The 22,930-nt window shown below is 56.5% G+C and overlaps 1 protein-coding gene across 1 annotated transcript in view; it reads left to right on the forward strand.

The window, feature by feature from the left end:
* Positions 1–648: 648 nt before the first annotated feature.
* The window catches only part of LOC140906198 (uncharacterized), a 35,572-nt gene continuing 13,290 nt past the window's right edge, over positions 649–22,930 (forward strand). The window contains exons 1-13 of the mRNA XM_073329690.1: positions 649–848; positions 2,468–2,860; positions 3,689–3,815; positions 4,299–4,412; positions 4,670–4,783; positions 5,104–6,411; positions 6,870–6,886; positions 11,968–12,024; positions 14,752–14,988; positions 15,797–16,195; positions 17,361–17,487; positions 22,186–22,299; positions 22,735–22,845. Of these exons, the coding sequence (XP_073185791.1) occupies positions 825–848; positions 2,468–2,860; positions 3,689–3,815; positions 4,299–4,412; positions 4,670–4,783; positions 5,104–6,411; positions 6,870–6,886; positions 11,968–12,024; positions 14,752–14,988; positions 15,797–16,195; positions 17,361–17,487; positions 22,186–22,299; positions 22,735–22,845 (3,142 nt within the window). The 5' untranslated portion in view covers positions 649–824. The remainder of the gene's footprint in view (positions 849–2,467; positions 2,861–3,688; positions 3,816–4,298; positions 4,413–4,669; positions 4,784–5,103; positions 6,412–6,869; positions 6,887–11,967; positions 12,025–14,751; positions 14,989–15,796; positions 16,196–17,360; positions 17,488–22,185; positions 22,300–22,734; positions 22,846–22,930) is intronic.

Consider the following 22,930-nt stretch of genomic DNA (forward strand, 5'->3'; position numbering starts at 1 on the left):
CATGTAGTGGAAATTTCCAGATAGGCAGGTAGTAAGTGTTTTCAAATCAATGTACATGTTCACAGTTGCGGGATATGGGGGAGGGGGAGGTCAGCCAACAATGATTTTACAACGATTTTACAATGATTTTACAACAGTCTAATTTGGGAGCCCAAGAGACAATGCTTTATCACCGTTAAAACACCAACGGCCAACAAGTCCAAGTACACCAATACGAACTCCCCTTCATTTAAAACCAAACACTAATAAGTTCCCCGCAGCATTTGTCTCCTTTTGCCTGTCCCTGCACAGACAGGTCGGAACATGGCCCCTAGGTTTCGGTGTACGGTGAACTTGACCTGTCCCAACAAACATCGAATCCTTCCAAGCCGAAGAAGGGTCGCACTGGGCCAGGGCGATGGCCCACCCACCGCAGGGGCTTGCCCGGGGCCAGGGGCTTCAGAGGGAAGGAACGCAACAGGCGATCGGCCCTCCCGCCGCCCAGCCGCCCGCCTGCCCCGGCTCGGCACCAGCAGCAGGTCCCCGGGCGAGTCCGGCTGCGAGACGCCGGAACCCCCGAGTCCCAGCGCCGCCGCCGCCGCCCCCCGCCGGGCTCCGCTCACACCCCACCCGCCGCCAGGGGCCGCTGCCGCCCCGCTCCCCGCCGCTCCCGGCCCCGGCAGCCAGGCCGCGGCTCCCTCCCTCCCTGCGGGCCGCGCTCGCTCCGCTCCGCCCGGCAGCGGGGCCGGCCCGTGGCGAGGCGGCGCCGGGACTCTGCCCAGCCCGCGGCGGGAGCGGGGCTCGGCCGGGCCGGGCCCGCGGGAGCAGCCCCGCCCGGGGGGGCCATGGCCGAGCGGGCCGCTGCCCAGGTAAGGGCCCGGCGGGCGGGCGGGCGGGCGGGGGGGGGCCCGGGAGCTTCTCCCCGCCCGGCCCGGGCTGCCCCGGGAGCGCGGTGCTGGCCGGGGTTGAGCCCCGGGGCGGGGGCGGCTCGGGCGGGGAGCAGGGACCCGCCCCCGCTCCCACCAGCCCCGCTGGCTTGGGGCCCTCACGGGACATTGGCCGCTGGAGGGCTCGGGTTTGCCCAGGCTCTGGTCGGCCTGGGTCTTTGTCCCGCCCCGGGGGAAGCCAGGAAGCGGCTGGGAGCCGAGCTGGAGCCGAAGGGTTCAGGCTGCAGGGGGATGAGGGATCGGAGGTCCCGTCTACACCATCACCGCAGTGGTTTTGTCCCCGTTTGTGACCCGAGTCTGAGCCAGTTGCGGCAAACACCCCTCAGCCGTGTCTCTGCCGCCCCTTTTCCACCCCACGGCCCTTTTCCATCCTCCCTAGGGAGCTTGTTTCCCTGCGGTCCGGGCTCCCCCAGGCACCTACCCGGGTGGCCGCGGGCTGTCGTGTCCCCAAAAGCCCAGAGCCGCATGTGGGGGCCGTGCGCTCTGGGGCGTCCTGGCAGCAGCCGGGTCAACCGGGTTGCGCAGGCCTGGCTGCCCCGTGTCGGTACCAGGGCTGTGGTGCTGGCCCATGCCACCCGCACACCTGCTCACAGAGTCTCTCGCCCTCAGCAGGGACCGAGCAGGGTTTTCTCACAGGGGGGCTGCTGCTGCAGCTCCAGGGACGGGGCCCGTCTCTTCCTGCTCTCAGTTTTTCCCCAGCTCGGCTGCCTGGCGTGTGCTTGTCGGGAGCAGGGAAGAGGAGTAGGAGGAGATAGATATTGGCAGCACCAGAGCCTCCAGGCTTGTGTTACCCCCTGACTGGCCGTCCCCAGGCTCTACCACTCTTTCTACTTGAACAAAGGCTGGCCTGGGCCCTCTCCAGTACACCCATCTCGCTGGTTTTTCCAGGCTCCCTCCCACTCTGCTCCTCCCCCCCCCCCCCACGCACCTGTCATACTGCTCACGGTCAGGCTGTGCGGGAGATCATAGAATCATAGAATATCAGGGTCGGAAAGGCCCTCAGGAGGTCATCTAGTCCAACCCCCTGCTCAAAGCAGGACCAATTCCCAATTAAATCATCCCAGCCAGGGCTTTGTCAAGCCTGACCTTAAAAACTTCTAAGGAAGGAGATTCTACCACCTCCCTAGGTAACACATGGTTGGCTCTTTCCAGCGGTGAAAAATGTCACGCATGGAGCGCCACTCAGCTGAGTGGTAAGAGTCTCTGGTGTGGGATAGGCCTGGCATGTGTTCCCCAAGAACCTTCTCCACGTCTGTTTTGAAATGGCAGCAGAATTAGGTCACCTGGTGGAAGAAGCATTCAGATCAGCAGGTGTAGCAAGTACGTCGGTGACGAGCCTGAGAAGTTTATATCGTTAGAGTCCCAAACCCACCAACGTGAGGCTGACAGAGAAGGGTCTGTTGTCATTTTTGTTGTTGCATCTGGAAGGCAGCCGTAAAAGACTAACTCTCGGGCCCAGAGAGCATGGAACAGCCTGGCACACATGAGCGGGCCTTACGCCCTTTCTCTTTGTGGCCAATCTCTTCTTTTCTCCTTGCAAGCAGGCTCCGCAATGGGATGTCAGAGCCGAGCAGCCAGTGCCTTTAACCCCCCCGACTGCCCCTGAGCATACTTCTGAGGCAGGAATGCAGCTGCCGCTGGAACAGACTGCCATGTGGCCAGAGGTGACTGTGGAGACGACCGTGGAGTCGCATGCCACGCGACTGTTGACGCTAGAGGGAAGAATGGGGATGGCGGAGAACAAACTAGTTGGCTGCGAGAGGACAGTGGTGGAGTTTGGGAACCAGCTGGAGAGTAAGTGGGCCGTGCTGGGAACTCTGATCCAGGAGTATGGGCTGCTGCAGAGGAGGCTGGAGAACATGGAGAACCTGCTGAAGAAAAAAGATGTCTGGATCCTAAAACTTCCCCCAGGCACCCAGGGAGAAGTCCCCAAGGTAACAATATCCCAGCTAGCACTGAGGGGCAGAAGTAAAGCTGTCCCCTCTATTAGATGTCCACGGGGTGTGTAGCCCAGTGATATTCAGGTCTGTTACAAAATTGCTTGGGTAGATTGGGTGTACTGGTGCATAACGAAGCCCTGGTTGGGGCTCCTTAGCTCCGTTCTCCTGCTCCCCATCTACAGACCCATCTAAAAAGGGGAGAACTACAAGACACTCTGTCTTAAGCTAAGATGCTGTGACAGGCTCTCAGATGCAGAGAGAGTACAGGGAGCCATGGAATGAGAACAGGAAATTAGCAAATGTAGTCTAGAGCTATCGATTTTAACGGTGGTCATCAAGTCTCAAGCTGCAGGTTCAGTACTACAGGTTTTCGTAGTATGCAACTGGTCAATGATCAGTTGAAGTGTCAGTCTTTGGTTTTATTACATCAATCGAACTATTGCAGGCTAAGGCATGAAGAGGGGGGTAAAGTCACGCTCAATCAGCAGTGGAAGGCTAGATGAAAGTAGTGGGTCCTGAGAAGGCAGGAGGGAGAATGCTTGGCATACGCACTGCTGGAAGCTTTCCAGATGTAAGGGCAGCATGAGAAGAGGCATAAAGGCAGAACCTGGAGAAGCTGACAGAGTGTTAAGAGGGAACTGGGCAGAGTACGGCCATGGGAGGGAGCGCTGGGGGCGCTGTGAGAGGCAGGGGTGAGCTGCGTCACGCTCTGAAGGTGATGACGACGGAGGTTTGTGTGACACTGTGCTGGGGAGGGAAGGTGCTGAATACTCTCCCCAGTGGGGGCAGGAGGTGCTGAGGCTGTGACGCTTGTGATTTCAGGTCCCTGTGAAGTTCGATGAGGTCTCGGGCTGTTTCTCCAGGCAGGAGTGGGGGGTTTTAGAGCAACGGCGGGAGGAGCTTCACAAGAACACAATGAGGAACAACTATGAGACGTTGATCTCGCTGGGTAAAGATGAGTTGAAAATTCCTTTAGTAACAGTCAGATCTCGGAAGTGCCAGATGCTGCTCAGTATATTGCTCAGGCTGTAGGCACCTGCTAGCCCTGCCTCTGGAAGACTCTGGTCTTACCCACAAGGAGGTAGGGAACTCCTCTTCCTGATCTCTCTCCCCATGCATGATGGGGGGTACCTAAAGCGTCTCCTGCAGGGCCCGTTTTGCTCCGCACTACTTGGCTGATCAGATTCGGGGAGCACTCCTGTGATCTGCTTACTGTTCCTGAGCCCAGACAAAGCGAGCCAGTCACACGTCAGACCTGTCGTTAAGAAAAGAGCAGCCACCCTATCATTTACTTCCAGTGGTGCTGCCCATGGCCTCTGGTGATGGAAGGGGGTGGCTTTAAACTAGTTAAAGATTCTGTGGATTTGTAGGTGTGAACTCAGTGAATTATTAACCAAACCCTAATCCGCTTAATATCCTTTTCCATCGACAGACAATGCTGCTTCCACGCCTGATGCTCAGGCCCGGATTGAACCCGGGGTAGAGCCTCGTGTCCAGGAACAGCAGGAATGTCAAAAAAGAGAAACCCCGCCGGATCCCAGCACAGGTGAGGAGGAACTGACCAGAGCATCTTGGAAGCAGCAAGAAGTCGTCGAGGGCAGGAAATTAACATGATTTTCCTGTGCTCTTGTAGTTGTTATCTCTTCTGATGAGTTCGATCAACATGTTCCTTCTCTGTGGGAGTTTTCGCCTTTCACATCTAGTGCTGGCGCCAATCAGGTGTTGCCATCTGCCCTGAAATCCTCCCTAAAGGGTTCAGCGGGTGTGAGAGAAACCTAATGTCATTCTCCTTCCTGTGAACAGGATCTCCCATTTCTACTCCCAGCGATAGCTCATGGATTAAACAAGAGGAAACGCCGTGTGCTGAGAGTCAGGGGGGCTTGGTGGAGAGAGAAATCCCTACAGATCCCATCAAGGGTGAGTTTACGTACACAGGAAATGCTTTGCCCGCAGAGGCAGAGAAGAGGGATGTTACTGGGCAGTGGAAGTAGATCACAGACTGGAGGAACAGAATGGGGGGGTGGGAAGGTGATAAATATGTAAGGACAAGGTAGCTATGGTGAAGCAGAATTGGGGTGGGTTATGATTATTCATTTGTATGGCTCCAGCAGTGTGCTAGGCACTCTGCAGACAGCCACCCTCTCCGCTCTCAACTTCCTGGGTTTTCCTGGTGAATGAGGAACGTCCTGGGATGAGGTTGCTGTTAAATCCTCTCTGGATTCCCTTTTATATTCCAGCAGATGAGTGGTGTCTTGAGGACAGTGCTGCCATCCCGGAACTTCCCAGGGGGGCGCAAGGAAGCTCAGAGGAGGATTTCCAGACACCTGCTGAGAGATGGAGCCACGGCAATCAGTGCAGCTCACTGACACAGCAGGGAAACCCTGCAGAAAGCAGCCTGGGCCAGCTCACTCCGTGTGGAGGAGACTTCAGCGGCCTTGCACCAGCCACTGATCAGGAGGAAAGTCACCCAGGAGAGGGACCGTATATATGCAATGAATGTGGGGAAAGTTTTGTCTGTAAGCAGTTGTTCGCAGCGCACCAGGGAGTCCACACACCAGGGGAAGTCTCCATTTCTCCAGCATGTGGAGAAGGCCTCACTCAGAAATCCAATCTCCTACATCCCCAGAGAAGCCAGGTCCTGGCAGGTGCAAAGCCCTACAAATGCTCTGAGGGCGAGATAAACTTTAGCCTCAAATCCAGCCTTCTCAAGCACCAGGTCAGTCACATGGGGTACACCTGCGCTAAGTGCAGGAAGAGCTTCAGGCTGAAGATAAGCCTCCTCGTCCACCAGCGACTCCACGCAGGGAAGGATGAGGGCTCGCTGCTCTGTACGGACTGCGGGAAGAACTTCACCCACCCCTCGCAGCTGGTCCGGCACCAGCGGATCCACACTGGGGAGCGGCCCTACCAGTGCACCGACTGCGAGAAGAGCTTCACGGAGAAGTCCAAGCTCACCAACCACTACCGCACGCACACCGGGGAGCGGCCCTACGCCTGCGCCCAGTGCGGGAAGCGCTTCATCCGCAAGCACCACCTGCTGAAACACCAGCGCGTGCACACGGGCGAGCGGCCCTTCCAGTGCCCCGAGTGCGAAAAGAGCTTCACCCAGAAGTACTACCTGGTCGATCACCGGCGGCTGCACACGGGCGAGCGCCCCTTCCAGTGCCCCACCTGCCAGAAGAGCTTCACCGAGAAGTCCAAGCTCACCAGCCACTTCCGCATCCACACGGGGGAGCGGCCCTACCACTGCGGGGAGTGCGGGAAGCGCTTCACAGAGAAATCCCAGCTCACCAACCACTTCCGCATCCACACCGGGGAGCGGCCCTACGCCTGCGCCCAGTGCGGGAAGCGCTTCATCCGCAAGCACCACCTGCTGAAACACCAGCGCGTGCACACGGGCGAGAGACTCCACCGCTGCCCCCAGTGCGAGAAGAGCTTCCGCTACAAACAGTCGCTGAACTGCCACCTGAAAATCCACCTGGGGGACCACTGCCCCGTGGGCAGCGCCCTGGCCCCCGAGCAACAGGCCCCGGCTAGACCTCGTTGTTTATGAGAGAGACGGGGCAGGAGTCCCCGGGCTGGGAGCGCCTTGCAGGTTCTGACGTCATGTGACGTACAGGGAGGCTGGGATTCCCAATTCGACCTACAGGAGTGTGCAGTGTTGTCGTAGCGGTGTTGGTCCCAGGATATGAGAAAGACAAGGTGGGTGAGGGAATCTCCTTTTATGGGACCAACTTCTCTTGGTGAAGGAGACAAGCTTTCGTGCCCCCCCAGAGTTCTTCTTCAGATCAAGCTGCAAAGCTTGTCTCTTTCACCAAGAGGAGTTGGTCCGATAAGGTATTTCCTCATCCACTGTGTCTCCCTGCAGGAGTTAGACATCCAACTCCGGGGCATCGCGTCCCCTGAGGCTGCTTGGAAAATCGCAGCCTAAAACAACCCACTAAATTCCTTAAACATCCAGCCTACAGCCGGCGCTGGATAACTGTTTTATAACTGTTGGCAGTTTCATGCTGCCATCCTGTAAGGGGCTTTTAATAAAACTACCTAGTTCTCACCTGGCACTTTTCATCAGTAGAGCCCAAAGTGCTTTCCAAATTTAAAATTATTTTAACACGTTCTAAATTTTGGGAGCCCAGCTGGAGAAGCCTTAAAGGAGCCTGATTTTCAGAAGGTGTCTGCTTGGCACTTGCTTAAAATCAGACCTCTTGAAGGCCCAATTGAAAACTGAGGGGGCCCCCCCCAAATCATTTGTCACTGCTGAAGGACACAGGCCATGATGTGCAACTGACTCCTGTTTAAAGTCTCTTTGGTAATAAATATGAACTTTTTCCCGGGGGGGCTCTCAGGTTGGGAGGTGTTGCCAGCTATTCATTGGCTTGTGGATATTTGGAAGGGGTACGGGTTCCTCTGTCACTGTTGTTCCATCTCCTTTTGCTGCCGCTCTGAGCCAGGAGAGTGAAGCACTAGACTAAAAAGCCCGGTGGTGTTGAAACACAGTGATCAGCACTCCTACCTACGGGCCAGGGGTGGAACGGGGGACTTTCTCCCCTCTCTGTTTGGAAGGGAAGGATTTTGCTGGGTGGAATGAAGCAGGCAGATGCACAGTCTGAGTCTGATGTGACAAGTTACTGAATGGTCTCCGGTCCTGTTGACTGCAATGGGAGTTGATAGCGCAGCTCAGCACTCTGTAGGATTAGGCCCACAGAGTGGAGAGCTTAAAAGCGAGAGGGACCAAGGGCCTGCATCGAGCAGCTGGATGGAGTAAAGAAAGCATGGAAGGGGCAGCCCTGTGGGTGGGGGGGATGGGGAGGAAGGTGGCAGTGAGTAGGAGAATGGAGCAAAGGGGACAGGGAGGAGGGATGGTGGGGGTGGGGGGAGAAAAGAGAGGTGATCCTCCCAGGAAGAGGGCAAAGCTAAAGAGCAGAATCCCACAGCTCTTAGCTCAGTCTCTGATGAGGTAGAGCTTGATAGCAGGAGGCTCAGGCTTGTTTGGTTTGGGGCCAGTGGAAAGGTGGCCACAATCCATTCGGATTCATAAATGAAGGGAGTGTCACTCTGGGTTGGTCAAGTAGATCATGGGTTCTGAGTACACTTCCCAGTAAACATCCTAAAGAGCTGCTGGGTTGGTGACAGTAAAACCTGCCAGGGTGTCTTCTGAATGATCCAAGCCATGCGGACAAGGAGGGTTTTCAAATACTGTTGTAAATATCAGTTTAATGAACATGGTGCCTCTAACTAAACGTCTTTCCCTTGGTTTCAAGTCAGGTGCAAGTCTGTGTTTTGTACCATACCCCTTTCTGCTGAGCTTTCCAGCATTTCCATTCGGCCACCTGTGTAACTTGCTTAATGAGCGCCACTAACCCAGCCCACCTCTGGTTTTTCTACTGGTCTATCTTCCACTCCCCCTGGCTGCCGCCACTCTAACCTCCTCCTGCTACAAGCTGAGTTTCACTAGCACTTTCCCAATGCTTGTCAGGTGAAAGACCCATTTTCAGGGTCAGGCCTATTAATTAACACACCCAGCATTGTGAGGTCAGTAAATACGCCCATTGGACAGATGGGGAAACTGAGGCAGTGAGCGCTGAAGGCACTAGTCCAGGGCTGTCGTTATCAGTACTCCTGTTAGAGGTTTCAGAGGAGCGGCTGTGTTAGTCGGTATCCGCAAAAAGGAGAGGAGTACTTGTGGCACCTTAGAGACTAACCAGTTTATTTCAGCATAAGCTTTCGTGAGCTACAGCTCACTTCATCAGATGCATTCAGAGGTGTATGAAATGCAAAGTAAATCTTGTGCATTAACCTGAAGTTTAAGACTTAGTGTGCATGGAACCACCCGTGTGTGCTCCTGAAAAGCTTATGGTTCTGTATGGCCACTGTGCTGGCTGCCCCCCGCCAAGTTTGTGCCCATGTTGGCCTGCACGCCCTAGTCTCCCTCTGTTCCAGGCTAGGGGGCCCATCTCCTAGGAATGGCCGAGGGGTGCTAGGGGGCCGGTCCCAATCCCCGCATCTGGTTCTGGGGAGGTGTCTGGTGTTGGGCTGCTGGGGCCGAGCCCTGAAAGATCTTCCAGGGCGGAGGGTAGGACGCAGCCTGCCACCCCCGGCCTGGGGCTGAGGGACTAGCAAACGGCCCCGGCCTCCCTCTGTCAGCACTGAGACAGGGGTGTGAGACCTCAATGGCTGGCATCAGGGGAGGGTGACAGCAGGGAACCCCCCCAGTGCCCAGCGCCCGCTTGCCAGGGGTCCGGGACATCAGGGCCCTGCTCTCCCGGGGGCACGTTTGTAACCGGGGGGGGGAGGTCTAGCCAGACCCTGCAGGGACGGTGAGGGGCGCCCCCCGCCCTACCCCGTAGCTAAGGCGGGCGGTGGGGGGGGTGTCCCGCAGGGTCTGTGACCTGCGCCCCCTCCTGGGCGGCTGTTCCAGCCGGGGGCGGGGCCGGGCTGCAGCCCCTCCCCCCGGACCTTTCGCCACGGCACGCGGACACCGGCTCCGGCTGGCGCCCCCTGCAGTTCCTCCGTCGAGCCGCCGGGGGCGCTGCCGCGTGCGTTCACCTCGCGGCGGGCGGCGATGCCCTGCCGGGGTGGCTGGGCTGCCGGGCGGGGGCGGGGAAGCGGGGGCCGGGCCGCCGCCGCCCGTCTGGAGCCCGCTTCTCCGCTCCCGGGATCCCGCTCCCCCTCCCGCCTCCTCCCCGCCCGCTGCTCCCCTGCCCCAGGGACCCCCGCCCGCTGCCCCAGGGACCCCGCCCGGTGCCCCGATCCCCCGCTGCCCCAGGGACCCCCCCAGGCTGCTCCCCTGCCCCAGGGACCCCCCACCCACTGCCCCGATCCCCCGCTGCTCCAGGGACCCCCCCAGGCTGCTCCCCTGCCCCAGGGACCCCCGCCCGCTGCTCCCCTGCCCCAGGGACCCCGCCCGGTGCCCCGATCCCCCGCTGCCCCAGGGACCCCCCCCAGGCTGCTCCCCTGCCCCAGGGACCCCCGCCCGCTGCTCCCCTGCCCCACGGACCCCCGCCCGCTGCCCCGATCCCCCGCTGCTCCAGGGACCCCCCCCAGGCTGCTCCCCTGCCCCAGGGACCCCCGCCCGCTGCTCACCTGCCCCAGGGACCCCCCACCCACTGCCCCGATCCCCCGCTGCTCCAGGGACCCCCCCAGGCTGCTCCCCTGCCCCAGGGACCCCCCACCCACTGCCCCGATCCCCCGCTGCTCCAGGGACCCCCCCCAGGCTGCCCCCCTGCCCCAGGGACCCCCCGCCCCGATCCCCTGCTGCCCCAGGGACCCCCGCCCGCTGCCCCGATCCCCCGCTGCTCCAGGGACCCCCCCAGGCTGCTCCCCTGCCCCAGGGACCCCCCACCCGCTGCCCTGATCCCCCGCTGCCCCAGGGACCCCCCCAGGCTGCCCCCCTGCCCCAGGGACCCCCCCAGGCTGCCCCCCTGCCCCAGGGACCCCCGCCCGCTGCCCCCCTGCCCCAGGGACCCCCCCAGGCTGCTCCCCTGCCGCTCCAGGGACCCCCCGCCCCGATCCCCTGCTGCTCCAGGGACCCCCGCCCGCTGCTCCCCTGCCCCAGGGACCCCCGCCCGCTGCCCCGATCCCCCTCTGCTCCAGGGACCCCCCCAGGCTGCTCCCCTGCCCCAGGGACCCCCCACCCGCTGCCCCGATCCCCCGCTGCTCCAGGGACCCCCCCAGGCTGCTCCTCTGCCCCAGGGACCCCCCACCCGCTGCCCCGATCCCCCGCTGCTCCAGGGACCCCCCCCAGGCTGTTCCCCTGCCCCAGGGACCCCCGCCCGGTGCCCCGATCCCCCGCTGCTCCAGGGACCACCCCCCAGGCTGCTCCCCTGCCCCAGGGACCCCCCGCCCCGATCCCCCGCTGCTCCAGGGACCCCCCCAGGCTGCTCCCCTGCCCCAGGGACCCCCCGCCCCGATCCCCTGCTGCTCCAGGGACCCCCGCCCGCTGCTCCCCTGCCCCAGGGACCCCCACCCGCTGCCCCGATCCCCTGCTGCTCCAGGGACCCCCCCCCCAGGCTGCTCCCCTGCCCCAGGGACCCCCCACCCGCTGCCTCAATCCCCCGCTGCTCCAGGGACCCCCCCCCCCGGCTGCTCCCCTGCTCCAGGGACCCCCCGCCCCGATCCCCTGCTGCTCCAGGGACCCCCGCCCGCTGCTCCCCTGCCCCAGGGACCCCCGCCCGCTGCCCCGATCCCCTGCTGCTCCAGGGACCCCCGCCCGCTGCTCCCCTGCCCCAGGGACCCCCGCCCGCTGCCCCGATCCCCCGCTGCTCCAGGGACCCCCCCCCCAGGCTGCTCCCCTGCCCCAGGGACCCCCACCCGCTGCTCCCCTGCCCCAGGGACCCCTGCCTGGTGCCCCGATCCCCCGCTGCTCCAGGGACCCCCCACCCGCTGCCCCGACCCTCCCTGCTCCAGGGACCCCCCCCAGGCTGCTCCCCTGCCCCAGAGACCCCCACTCGCTGCCCCGATCCCCCGCTGCTCCAGGGACCCCCCCCGCCCTGATCCCCCGCTGCTCCAGGGACCCCCCCGCCCTGATCCCCCGCTGCTCCAGGGACCCCCCCAGGCTGCTCCCCTGCCCCAGGGACCCCCCGCCCCGATCCCCTGCTGCTCCAGGGACCCCCGCCCGCTGCTCCCCTGCTCCAGGGACCCCCCACCCAGGCTGCTCCCCTGCCCCTGATACTCCTTTGCCCGCTGTTCTAGGGAAACCCCAGCTTGCTCCCCCATTGACCCCGTACCCCTTCCTCCCAGCCAGTTCCACCCACCGCTCCCTGATGCCCACCATCCCCCCAGGGATACTTTCCCCCTCTCCCTGCCAGCCAGTTTATAGATTCATAGACTTTAAGGTCAGAAGGGACCATTATGATCGTCTAGTCTGACCTGCACAACACAGGCCACGGAATCTCACCCAACCATTCCTGTAACAAACCCCTGACCTATGTCTGAGCTGTTGAAGTCCTCAACTCGTGGTTTAAAGACTTCAAGGTGCAGAGAATCCTCCAGCAAGTGACCCGTGCCCCATGCTACAGAGGAAGGTGAAAAAGCCCTGGGGCCTCTGCCAATCTGCCCTGGAGAAAGATTCCCTCCTGATCCCAAATATGGCCATCAGCTAAACCCAGAGCATGTGGGCAAAACTCACCAGCCAGACACCCAGAAAAGAATTCTCTGTAGTAAGTCAAATCCCACCCCATCTAACGTCCCATCACAGGCCATTGGGCATATTTACAGCTAATAGTCAAAGATCAATTAATTGCCAAAATTAGGCTATCCCATCATACCATCCCCTCCATAAACTTATCAAGCTTAGTCTTGAAGCCAGATAGGTCTTGTTCCCCCACTGCTCTTTAAAAAAGGGAAGAAGGAAGATCCTGGGAACTACAGGCCAGTCAGCCTCACCTCAGTCCCTGGAAAAATCATGGAGCAGGTCCTCAAAGAATCAATCCTGAAGCACTTGCATGAGAGGAAAGTGATCAGGAACAGCCAGCATGGATTCACCAAGGGAAGGTCATGCCTGACTAATCTAATTGCCTTTTATGATGAGATTACTGGTTCTGTGGATGAAGGGAAAGCAGTGGATGTATTGTTTCTTGACTTTAGCAAAGCTTTTGACACGGTCTCCCATAGTATTCTTGTCAGCAAGTTAAGGAAGTATGAGCTGGATGAATGCACTATAAGGTGGGTAGAAAGCTGGCTAGATTGTCGGGCTCAACGGGTAGTGATCAATGGCTCCGTGTCTAGTTGGCAGCCGGTATCAAGTGGAGTGCCCCAAGGGTCGGTCCTGGGGCCGGTTTTATTCAATATCTTCATAAATGATCTGGAGGATGGTGTGGATTGCACTCTCAGCAAATTTGCGGATGATACTAAACTGGGAGGAGTGGTAGATACGCTGGAGGGGAGGGATAGGATACAGAAGGACCTAGACCAATTGGAAGATTGGGCCAAAAGGAATCTGATGAGGTTCAATAAGGTTAAGTGCAGGGTCCTGCACTTAGGACGGAAGAACCCAGTGCACAGCTACAGACTAGGGACCGAATGGCTAGGCAGCAGTTCTGCGGAAAAGGACCTAGGGGTGACAGTGGACGAGAAGCTGGATATGAGTCAGCAGTGTGCCCTTGTTGCCAAGAAGGCCAATGGCATTTTGGGATGTATAAGTAGGGGCATAGCGAGCAGATCGAGGGACGTGATCGTTCCCCTCTATTTAACATTGGTGAGGCCTCATCTGGAGTACTGTGTCCAGTTTTGGGCCCCACACTTCAAGAAGGATGTGGATAAATTGGAGAGAGTCCAGCGAAGGGCAACAAAAATGATTAGGGGACTGGAACACATGAGTTATGAGGAGAGGCTGAGGGAGCTGGGATTGTTTAGCCTGCAGAAGAGAAGAATGAGGGGGGATTTGATAGCTGCTTTCAACTACCTGAAAGGGGGTTCCAAAGAGGATGGCTCTAGACTGTTCTCAATGGTAGCAGATGACAGAACGAGGAGTAATGGTCTCAAGTTGCAGTGGGGGAGGTTTAGATTGGATATTAGGAAAAACTTTTTCACTAAGGGTGGTGAAACACTGGAATGCGTTACCTAGGGAGGTGGTAGAATCTCCTTCCTTAGAGGTTTTTAAGGTCAGGCTTGACAAAGCCCTGGCTGGGATGATTTAACTGGGAATTGGTCCTGCTTTGAGCAGGGGGTTGGACTAGATGACCTTCTGGGGTCCCTTCCAACCCTGATATTCTATGATTCTATGATTCTATGCTCCCCTTGGAAGGCTGTCCCAGAACTTCACTCTGATGGTTAGAAACCTTCATCTAATTTCAAGTCTAAACTTCCCATTGGCCAGTTTATATCCATTTGTTCTTGTGTCCACATTGATACTGAGCTTAAATAATTCCTCTCCCTCCCTGGTATTTATCCCTCTGATATATTTATAGAGAGTAATCGTATCTCCCCTCAGCCTTCTTTTGGTTAGGTTAAACAAGCCAAGTTCCTTGAGTCTCCTTCATAAGACAGGTTTTCCATTCCTCGGCTCATCCTAGTAGCCCTTCTCTGTACCTGTTCCAGTTTGAATTCATCCTTCTTAAACATGGCATCCCTCCAAGCTAGCTCCCGCCGCCCCCCCCCCCACGCAGCTGCCCAAGAAACACCCCCTGGGGTGCCCCTCACTCCGCCCAGGTAGCTGCCCTTTCACCCGAACTGCTCCAGATACCCCAGACTTCAATCATGCAGCACCCCCATCTACCAACCTGCCCCTCATTTCCAACTGCCCCAGACACCCCCAACCTTGAACTCCCAGGTACCCCCTGATGCCTGCCAGCCCCCAGCCATCAGCTTCCCCAGTTGAACACCTCTCACTATTAAGACCGTCTGGAGCCCCTACCCTACCCCCGCTGCCAAACTCCCACCCACCAGCTGCTTCACACTCTTCCACCCTCAGCAATAGTGTGGAAGGCTGGGCTCTTTCACCACACCCCTGACTTTCTCTCCTCTGAGAAATGTCACGCACCAAGCTAGGCAAATGTGGCCGCGATGTGTGTCCCAAAACCAGTCCCCTGCCACTGGCCTGAAAGGAGACTCCCCGTTAGCTGTTCGCAGTAGTGCGTCAATGACACACAGCTGAACGGACGGATGCCATCCTTGGGCAGACACCCGCCAGCGTGTTAAATACTGACGCTGCCCTAGCACGACGCTCAGGTTGCAAGGATACAACTGTTTCGGAGCTGGGCAACGCAAAAGTTAACGCAAATGCAATCGACGGGGGCACCCTGCCGATGCCACAGTGCACCCCCCTCCCCCCCCGCTGCTAAGCGCCTGCCGGCCGCAGCCAGGCTGAGCACTGGGCCAGCGCCCACAGAGGTGACGCGACCCCGGGTTTCTAGTTGGGCTTCACACCCTCCCCTGCAAACCCTTAGGTGCCGTTTGGCCCTCCCCCCTGCAGGGGGCGCTGCTGGCGCTCGGGCCCCGCGGCCGGCGAGCCGGACTCCCAGCATGCACTGCTCCCCCAGCATGGCCGCCGTGCCCAGCCCCTATTGAGGAGGTGCTGGGACTCTGCCCAGCCCAGAGCCGTCGCTGCGCTCGGCCCCGCTCCCCGGCAGGCTCCGGCTCGACGCTCCCAACCCAGGGCCATGGCTGAGTGGGCGCCCGAGCAGGTAAGGGGCCGGCACCGCCCTGGGGGGCGGCATCCTCCCCCTGGGCCCGGGGAGCCGGCCCCAGGGGAGCCCTGGGTTTCCCTGCCCAGGCCCAAGGGGCTGCGGGGGGGGGGGGGTCCCTGGTTCAGGGAGCGGGGAATGGAGCTTTGCCGCTTTTCAAGCTGCAAGAGCCGGTCCCCCCCCCGCCTTGTGTGTTTCTATGGCAGCAAGTGCTGTGACTAGGGCTGCTCCCACCGCCTTTGTAGCCCAGAGAGACTTGCTGTGGCGGAGAAACCTCTAGGGCAGAAGGCTCCATCAACGGAAAGAGCCATCTGCCTGAAAAGCTCTTACCGGCTGTTGTTACATGTGATGCTAAATGTTCTTACAAGTCACTGATTAGAGAAGGGGAAAATGGATGGTATTTTTTTTCTCCCCCAGTTATTTGCCTTGTGCATTTGACAGCCCTTTGTGTATACTCAGTTTCGCTGTTTTCTCTGGGCGGGTGGTCTGTTTCCCCTATTGCTGGGGATGGGGAGGCTTTCACACAGCACCAGGGTGGGGAGAGAGAGAAAATCAAAAATACAGCTGGAAAAACACAAACATTGGTGGGGTTGCAGGGACAGAGAGAGGAGCTGAAATTACTCTTAATGCATGTTTGGTTGGATTTCAAGTTTCACATTCTCATTGTGACCCTGTAGTAGTAAAGATCCAGACTTGGAAAGCTCTCAGCTGGCTGTGGCATGTGGCTCTTTTGTCGTTTCTCTCTTCGACTGACTCTGCTATGTGAGAATGTGACCCCCTCCTTTCCAATATCTGTCATTGCAAACAGGCTCTTGAATGGGACATGGAGTCCCAGGACCTGTCACTTGAACAGCCTCTTGCTGTCCCCGAAACAACTTCTATGGAAGAAACAGATCTTCAGACGGCAGAGATTTCCCTTACCGTCGTGGCTGAAATCCAAGCTGTGGACAGGAAGGTTGAGGTTCAGGCAGCACAACTGATGAATCTGGAGGGAAGAATGAGGATGGCAGAAACAAAACTAGTCGGTTGTGAGAAGACGGCAGTGGAGTTCGGGAATCAGCTGGAGAGTAAGTGGACTGCGCTGGGAACTCTGATCCAGGAGTATGGGCAACTGCAGAGGAGGCTGGAGAACATGGAGAACCTGCTGAAGAACAGGAACTTCTGGATCCTGAGACTCCCCCCTGGTGCTAATGGAGAAGTCCCCAAGGTAACAAGGTCCCAGCTAGTGCTGAGGGGATGTAAAGCCAGACCCCCTACCAGACACTGAAGGGGCTTTTCATACACTCAGAATGTTCTGCACAAGTATATTTGTTTTAAAGGGAGTCGTACTGTGGGTGTTCCCATCCCCATTCTTGCTGCTCGCCTGCTCTGCAGCTTCCCTTTGTCCCATTGTTTCCAAGGTATATGGATTCTGCTTCTAACATTGCTTCCTTTGGAAATTTGACCTCTTAGCTCAGGCTAAGGTGAAGGGGGGAGGCTTTCACTAATCGCGTGACAAACAATTTGAGAAAGGGAACAGGCTAACTAACCAACCAACCACTGAGATAAAATCAGCAGTGTTTCTTCCGTGCCCATCTCACTCATATATTTGGTTGTTTGGAGAATTCTAATGTAAATGTAACAGTGTGGCTGGCAACGGCAGAGCTGTGTTTAATGGGAGATTTAAATGCAGGGTGTGACATCCCCAGAGAAGCCAACTCAGCCAATTGGAACAGGGCTTTGCAACTAAAGCATCTTTTTTTGGATACTGATTGGTCAAAGTGCCCAAGGCAGCTCAGCCTATATAGTGTCTGGTGTACGCGTGGCATTTGATAACGCATAGGTAAGACGTGCTGCTGCTCTGAGCGACTTACAGTCTGAGTCACCGATCCTGCAGTCAGATCTGTGTGGGCTGACCGTTTGCTCCTGCAGAGTCTCGTGCAGTTCGGGGGGCTCTGCACAAGTACTAGGGTCTGCTCATGTCCCTCCCTTTACAGGATCAAGAGTCAATTGCAATAGACGCAACTAAAGGATGAAGCATGCAGCAGGCTGTCCAAAGGGTCTGCGATGGAAATCATACAGAAGGCTTTGGCTGTAGGAAGAGGCAAGGACTAGATGAGGTGAAATCCTGGCCCCAGTGAAGTCAATGGGAGTTTTGTCACAGACTTCAGTGGGGAATGGATTTCAGCTGTGTACAGCTGATGGGAGCCAAGCCCAATCTTGGGGAGCAGCAGATGGGAATGGGGAGGAACAACAAAATCCAGAAGAGAATACGGTGACAGAGGGAGCACTGGGAGGGAGAAGACAGGGCAGAATGGGGTGTTGGAGGAAACAAGGGGTGGTATGTAGACAGGGAGCAGAAGGTGCTGAGTCTATCATCCTTGTAATTGCAGGTCCCAGTGACTTTCAACAACAACTCGTTTAATTTCTCTGAGCAGGAGTGGAAGAGCTTGGACGAATGGCAGAAGGAGCTTTACAGGCACATCATGAAGGGCAACTACGAGGCTGTGATCTCGCTGGGTAAAGACTGGCTGGGCTTTTGTTCCTCTCTTCGAAGCTGTGTGGTCTCTGAAGTGCCAGATTTCCCCAGGGTCTGACTTACGCAAGCTCCATTGCACCCTGGTGGATCAGGGGTCTGGATGTCTTGGAGGGGGTCTGATAATGGGATATGGAGACTTTGACGCAATAGCGGGGTGTTCAGTTAATTATCTAGGCTGCACTATGAGTACCTAGTGACAGTCAGTGGATGGGTGTGTCCATCACAAAAGAACCCGCACAATTAGCGCACCTTGCTCAGGGCTTGTGTACACTACAAAATTAGGTCCACTTAAGTTAGGTCGATTTACAGCCACCGCAGTAATGAAATCAGCTGTTGCTGTCCACACTGCCCTCCTTCTACCGGTGGTGTGTGTCCTCGCCAGGAATGTTGCACTGACTGAAGTGGAGCGTTGTGGGGCACTGACAGCCATGCAGGGCTCATAGCTAGAGCTCCCCCACCCAGGCCTGAGGCTGGGCTCAGTTTCATAGCAGGGAGCCTACCAGCAGTGAAATTGATAGTCATGTCAGTTTCACAGCTGCTGCTATGTCACATTTCCTCTCTGGCTCAGGGGGTCAGCCCACAGCAGGGCTCACAGCTAGAGACCCCCAGCTCTGGGGCTGACAGCCAGAGCCCAGACAAAATGTGAAATAATAGCAGCTATGAAACTGACAAGAATGTCAAGTTCATGCTGGTAGGCTCCCACCTGTGAGATGGAGCCCACTGCTGGACTCACAGCTCAGACTGTTAGCCCCAGGGTGGGGTGGGGCTCCCACTTTGAGCCCTGTTGCCAGGACTGACAGCCAGGAACCCTGCTGCCGCCTCCCAGTGAGGGATTGGGTTAGGGGTGAGGAGAGCCCAATCCCAGCCACCTCCCAGTCAGGGATTGGGATGGGGGGGAAGGGGGGAGAGTCTGAGCCTGGGTGGCAGCTGGGTACAGGCGCTCTTCCCCTCGCCCCCCGAATCCCTCCCCGGGAGGTAGCAGGGAGACTCTGGGCTGTCAACCAACAGGCGATGTAAGTAACACAGGCAATGTGTCGCCCGAACTACATTGACCTAAGTGCTTCGCCTCTCGCAGAGGTGGAGTTTTTTAGGTGGATGTCGTGGGCGACTTACATTGGTGGGAGCACCATTCTAGTGTAGACACTTACATAGTTAGGTTGACGTAAGGTAGCTTACATCAACCTAACTCTGTAGTGTAGACCAGGCCTCAGCTTGACAGGCAGTCCAGAACTTGGTGTGAACGCTGGATACTGGAGTGGAGACGGACAACAGTTATCACAGAGCTGGGGCACAGGTAGAAGAGGGGTGCTCTGAATGGAGAGAGGGGAATTTACGTGTCATCTTCATGCTAAGGTCCAAATCCATTAAAATGGGTACTTCAGTCTGCTTGCCTCCTGGAGTCAGAACTAGTCTGTCAGTCACTGGCAATAATCCTCTGTAGGTCCCTCCAGTTTTCTGCCTCCCCAGCAGCCTGGCATCCCCCAGCCGTCCCTGCTGGACAGCATTGCTGAGAGAACTCCAGGCTTCATTTCAAATGTTCAGCCTCACAGCTGGGCTCCGTATTTTGTCTGCTTCCCAGGGCAGCATTGGATTTTGAAGGAGTTGGTTCCCTTAGCTCTGCTTCCCATTTGGAGGCATTTGCAGTGGCTGCCGTCCTTCCAGGCTTCAGGGACGGAGCTAGGCTGAGAACAGCTAGAGGCAAAAGGAAAGGTCTGTCTCCTGCTTCACTTCATTACTGAGCGTCTTGCTGGGTGCTGAGCTGGTGCTGTGTGCGGAGTGCAGTTTGCTCACAGCCAGTCTGGGTGGGGTCACCTTGGGCCCAGCTTCCGCAGACAGGAGAGGTGGCAGCTAGGATTGGAAAGAGCTGACAAGGCAATGGCAAGCAGGTGCCCCATTTATGTGAAGAGGATGGAGCTAGAAGGGCAGTGAACCAGCATGGAGATCATGCTGCCATCATCCCCACAGCCTACGCCAGCAGCCCTGCCTCTGATTGCGCCACCTCCCGCTCCACTTCCTCACGGGTTGTGCATGGAGGGAATTGACACAGCAACAGATGCTGCCAACACCAGAGAGTGCAGGAAAGGGGCTCCCGGCCCAGCTTTCCCCCTGTTGTCATATCTATAAAGCCCCTCCGCCGCCCCTGCCTGGAGCCTCACTTATATCCCAGACTGACATTTCCAAAGTAAACCGAGACCTAACTTGCCCTTGTGGATTCCATGCCACAGAGAGCAGTAGAACTTCTGGGAAGCCCATCCTTGAGCCCCAGGCCAGTACCTTCCTTGAGAGACTCAAGAGACATGTGGGGAAGGGGAGATAAGGAAGCCTAGCCTCTGCGGACGGGGAGATCACCGGTCACTGGCAATATTTTCAGAGCAATCTGAGCCCAGTTGTATGCCTCCCTCTGAAGCAGCCCTATGGGGACCTATCCATGAAGCAGCCCTATGGGGACCTATTTCTGAAGGGGAAAATGAATAAATAAAATGAGCGCTGTTTTCCACACTCACCTTCCCAGCATGCAGCAGGGCACAGTGATGCAGAAACCACCAGGCTGTGGAAATATACTGATTCCTCTAGGTGCATGTGCACGCATGTGCACACATGCTCCTCTACAAGGGGAATTCTCCCTGCTTAGGAGAGGAAGGCTAGCAGCCTAAAGCAGAGGAAATAATCAAATAGTAAAAAGCAAAACAGGATAGACTCTTCCTGGCCAGAGTGAATGGAGTATTGTGGAGTTTCGCAGGCTGGGTCTGCAGCTTCCCCAGACAAACTATAGCTGTATATAGCCTCATGCACCTTGGGAAGGTGTAATGGAGGACAGGGATTTCTTGCCTCTCCTGAAAGACTAAGAAAGCATTGGGCTGTTGTCCCCAACTGCTGCTGACGTCTTGGGTATTGTTCCCAGCTTGTGTTGCTGGTCCCATGCTTCACCACCTCCCCGCTGCTCCCCAGAAGATGGTTGTGGAGTGAGGAGAGGGACAGCAGCCTGGCTGTGGAAGAATCAGGAGGCAGGAACGTGCCTCTTGGCCCATCATTTCTTGGTTTCTACCTGCCCTCAGCCTCCATTTTCTAAGGCCATAAGTTTTCTTATTGTGCACAAGTCAATTTCCCCTGGTATCGCTACGAGGACAAGTGTGGTTATTTCCCCTGGTGGTAGGCGATGCAGTGTTTCTCACCGGGGGAGATTTTTACCTGGAAGAATGGACTTCTCACTCTCCAGGCCCTTCCCAGGCAGCCAAGACCAGGCAGGGGTCATTTCAGCCCCTGCTTGGGCATGAAAGCTCTCAGGTGACATCATCCAACCAAAATAAACAAATATAAACTGCCATCTGACGCTCAAAGTGCCCCCCGCGCTTTCACAAGCAGTGCTGACGTGGGTGAACAGTAGTGCAAGTATGGCCCTTTTCAGTCTACACATTGCATGGCCTAAGGACTCCCCCCTGGGTGGGGAATAGTGACAGTCACGTCTTTCACGTAGGTTTCCTGGGATGCATAAGCTGGGGAATCGTGAGTTATTTCCTTCTTGGTTTGGCGCTGGTGCAATGCTGCTGGAATCCTGGGGGCCAGTTCTGGTGCCCACTGTTCAAGAGGGATGTTGATAAATTAGAGAGGGGTCAGAGAAGAGCCACGAGAACAATTAAAGGATTAGAAAACCTGCCTGAGAGTGGTAGACTCAAGGAACTCCTATCTATTTAGCTTAAGAAAGAAAAGGATAAGGGGTGACTTGGTTACAGTCTAAGTATCTACATGGGGAAAAAATTATCTACATGGGGGACAATATTTAATAATGGACAAATTATTAAATATTGTTCTTAATTAACCACTGGAACAATTTACCAAGGGTCATGGTGGATTCTCCATCACTGGCAATTTTTAAATTGGGTTTGGATATTTTCTAAAAGCTCTGCTCTCGGGATTATTTAGGGGAAGCTCGCTGGCCTGTGTTATCCAGGGGGTTCAGACTGGATGATCAATGTGGTCCTTTCTGGCCTTGAAAGGAAACTCATAGATTGAGCGATTCTTTGAGTAATGAGGTCCACAGATCCTCCCCCACCCCCTGGAGACAAATGCATCCTCCAGAATAGAGCTGGAAATTGACCTCCAGGGATTCGGGTTTGTTGTTAGGTGGAATTTACCATGTTCTGCAGTAGGAGAAATCATTGTGCCTTTTCCCCAAAGTATAATTAACACAGTCTGTAATTTAGAAAAATAGAATGAAATTATCCTGGCTGTGGAAGTTACCTCAATTGGAGGGAATTTCATGGTGCAGGGCGTTCCCCTGCCGTCAGTGTCTGACCAGGCTGGTTCTGCCCCCAAGCTGCAAGCAGGCTCTAGTACTTGTTGTAATGAATCTGGTAACCTTGTTACTCCAAGAAAGGAAATGTTCAGATAAGCACAGATAAAATCTTCCTACTCTCCTCCCCATGCTGCAGGGTGTGTTCCTTGGGAGCACTCCTGGGAACGCTCCTGGTGCCTGAGCCAGGCAGAGCGAGCCGTGTGCAGTTGAGTGTGATTGCTCAGACTGTGGGTATGAGAGCATCTTCTTTAGCCTCTGTTCCCGTCACCCTTAGCAGTGAAATGGGGGTAGCCGGCAGTGATTTTAAGGGTCTGTGTGTATTCTGACCTGCACTGCGTGAGTATGAATAAAAGTTTCTGCCCCCAATATCCATTTCCACATGCAGATGCTGCCATTTCCAAACCCGACCTTCTGTCCCGGATTGAACGAGGGGAGGAACCCAGTGTGGGAGATCAGAGTGACTCTGAGGAAAGACAAATCCCTGCAGATCCCGGCCTGGGTGAGTAATAGATTAAAACTCCTCATAAACCGTATGAGAGAGATGCTGAAACCTGGGGCAGTCTGCCTGAGTCTTTCATGCATATCTCTGCTGATGAGTTTTGTCAATGTTTTTCTTATCATAGAATATCAGGGTTGGAAGGGACCTCACGAGGTCATCTCATCCAACCCCCTGCTCAAAGGGGGACCAATCCCCAACTAAATTATCCAATTTCCCCTATCCCATCTCATCCCTAAATGTCCCCCTCAAGGATTGAACTCACAACCCTGGGTTTAGCAGGCCAATGCTCAAACCACTGAGCTATCCCTCCCCCCTGTCAAGCCTTTTCTAGCTACCTCTGGTTCTAATCTGATGTTGACATCTCTCCTGAAATCATCTCTATAGCATCTAATGAATGTTAGTAAAACAACACGTAATTCTCTCTCCTGTGAACAGGATCTCCCGTTTCTACTCCCAGTGAGAGTTTGTGGACTAAATATGAGGAGCCGCCTGTCACGAATCAGGGAGTCTCTGAAGAGGGAGGGATCCCTACGGACCTTGGCACATGTGAGTTTTAGACACAGAGCATCACAGAGCTCTACGTAGTCAGAGATGGAACAGAGATGGCGCTCTGTAGATCTAGGCTCTGAGT

The sequence above is a fragment of the Lepidochelys kempii genome, chromosome 2 (genome assembly GCF_965140265.1).
Source record: "Lepidochelys kempii isolate rLepKem1 chromosome 2, rLepKem1.hap2, whole genome shotgun sequence".
NCBI lineage: Eukaryota > Metazoa > Chordata > Testudines > Cheloniidae > Lepidochelys > Lepidochelys kempii.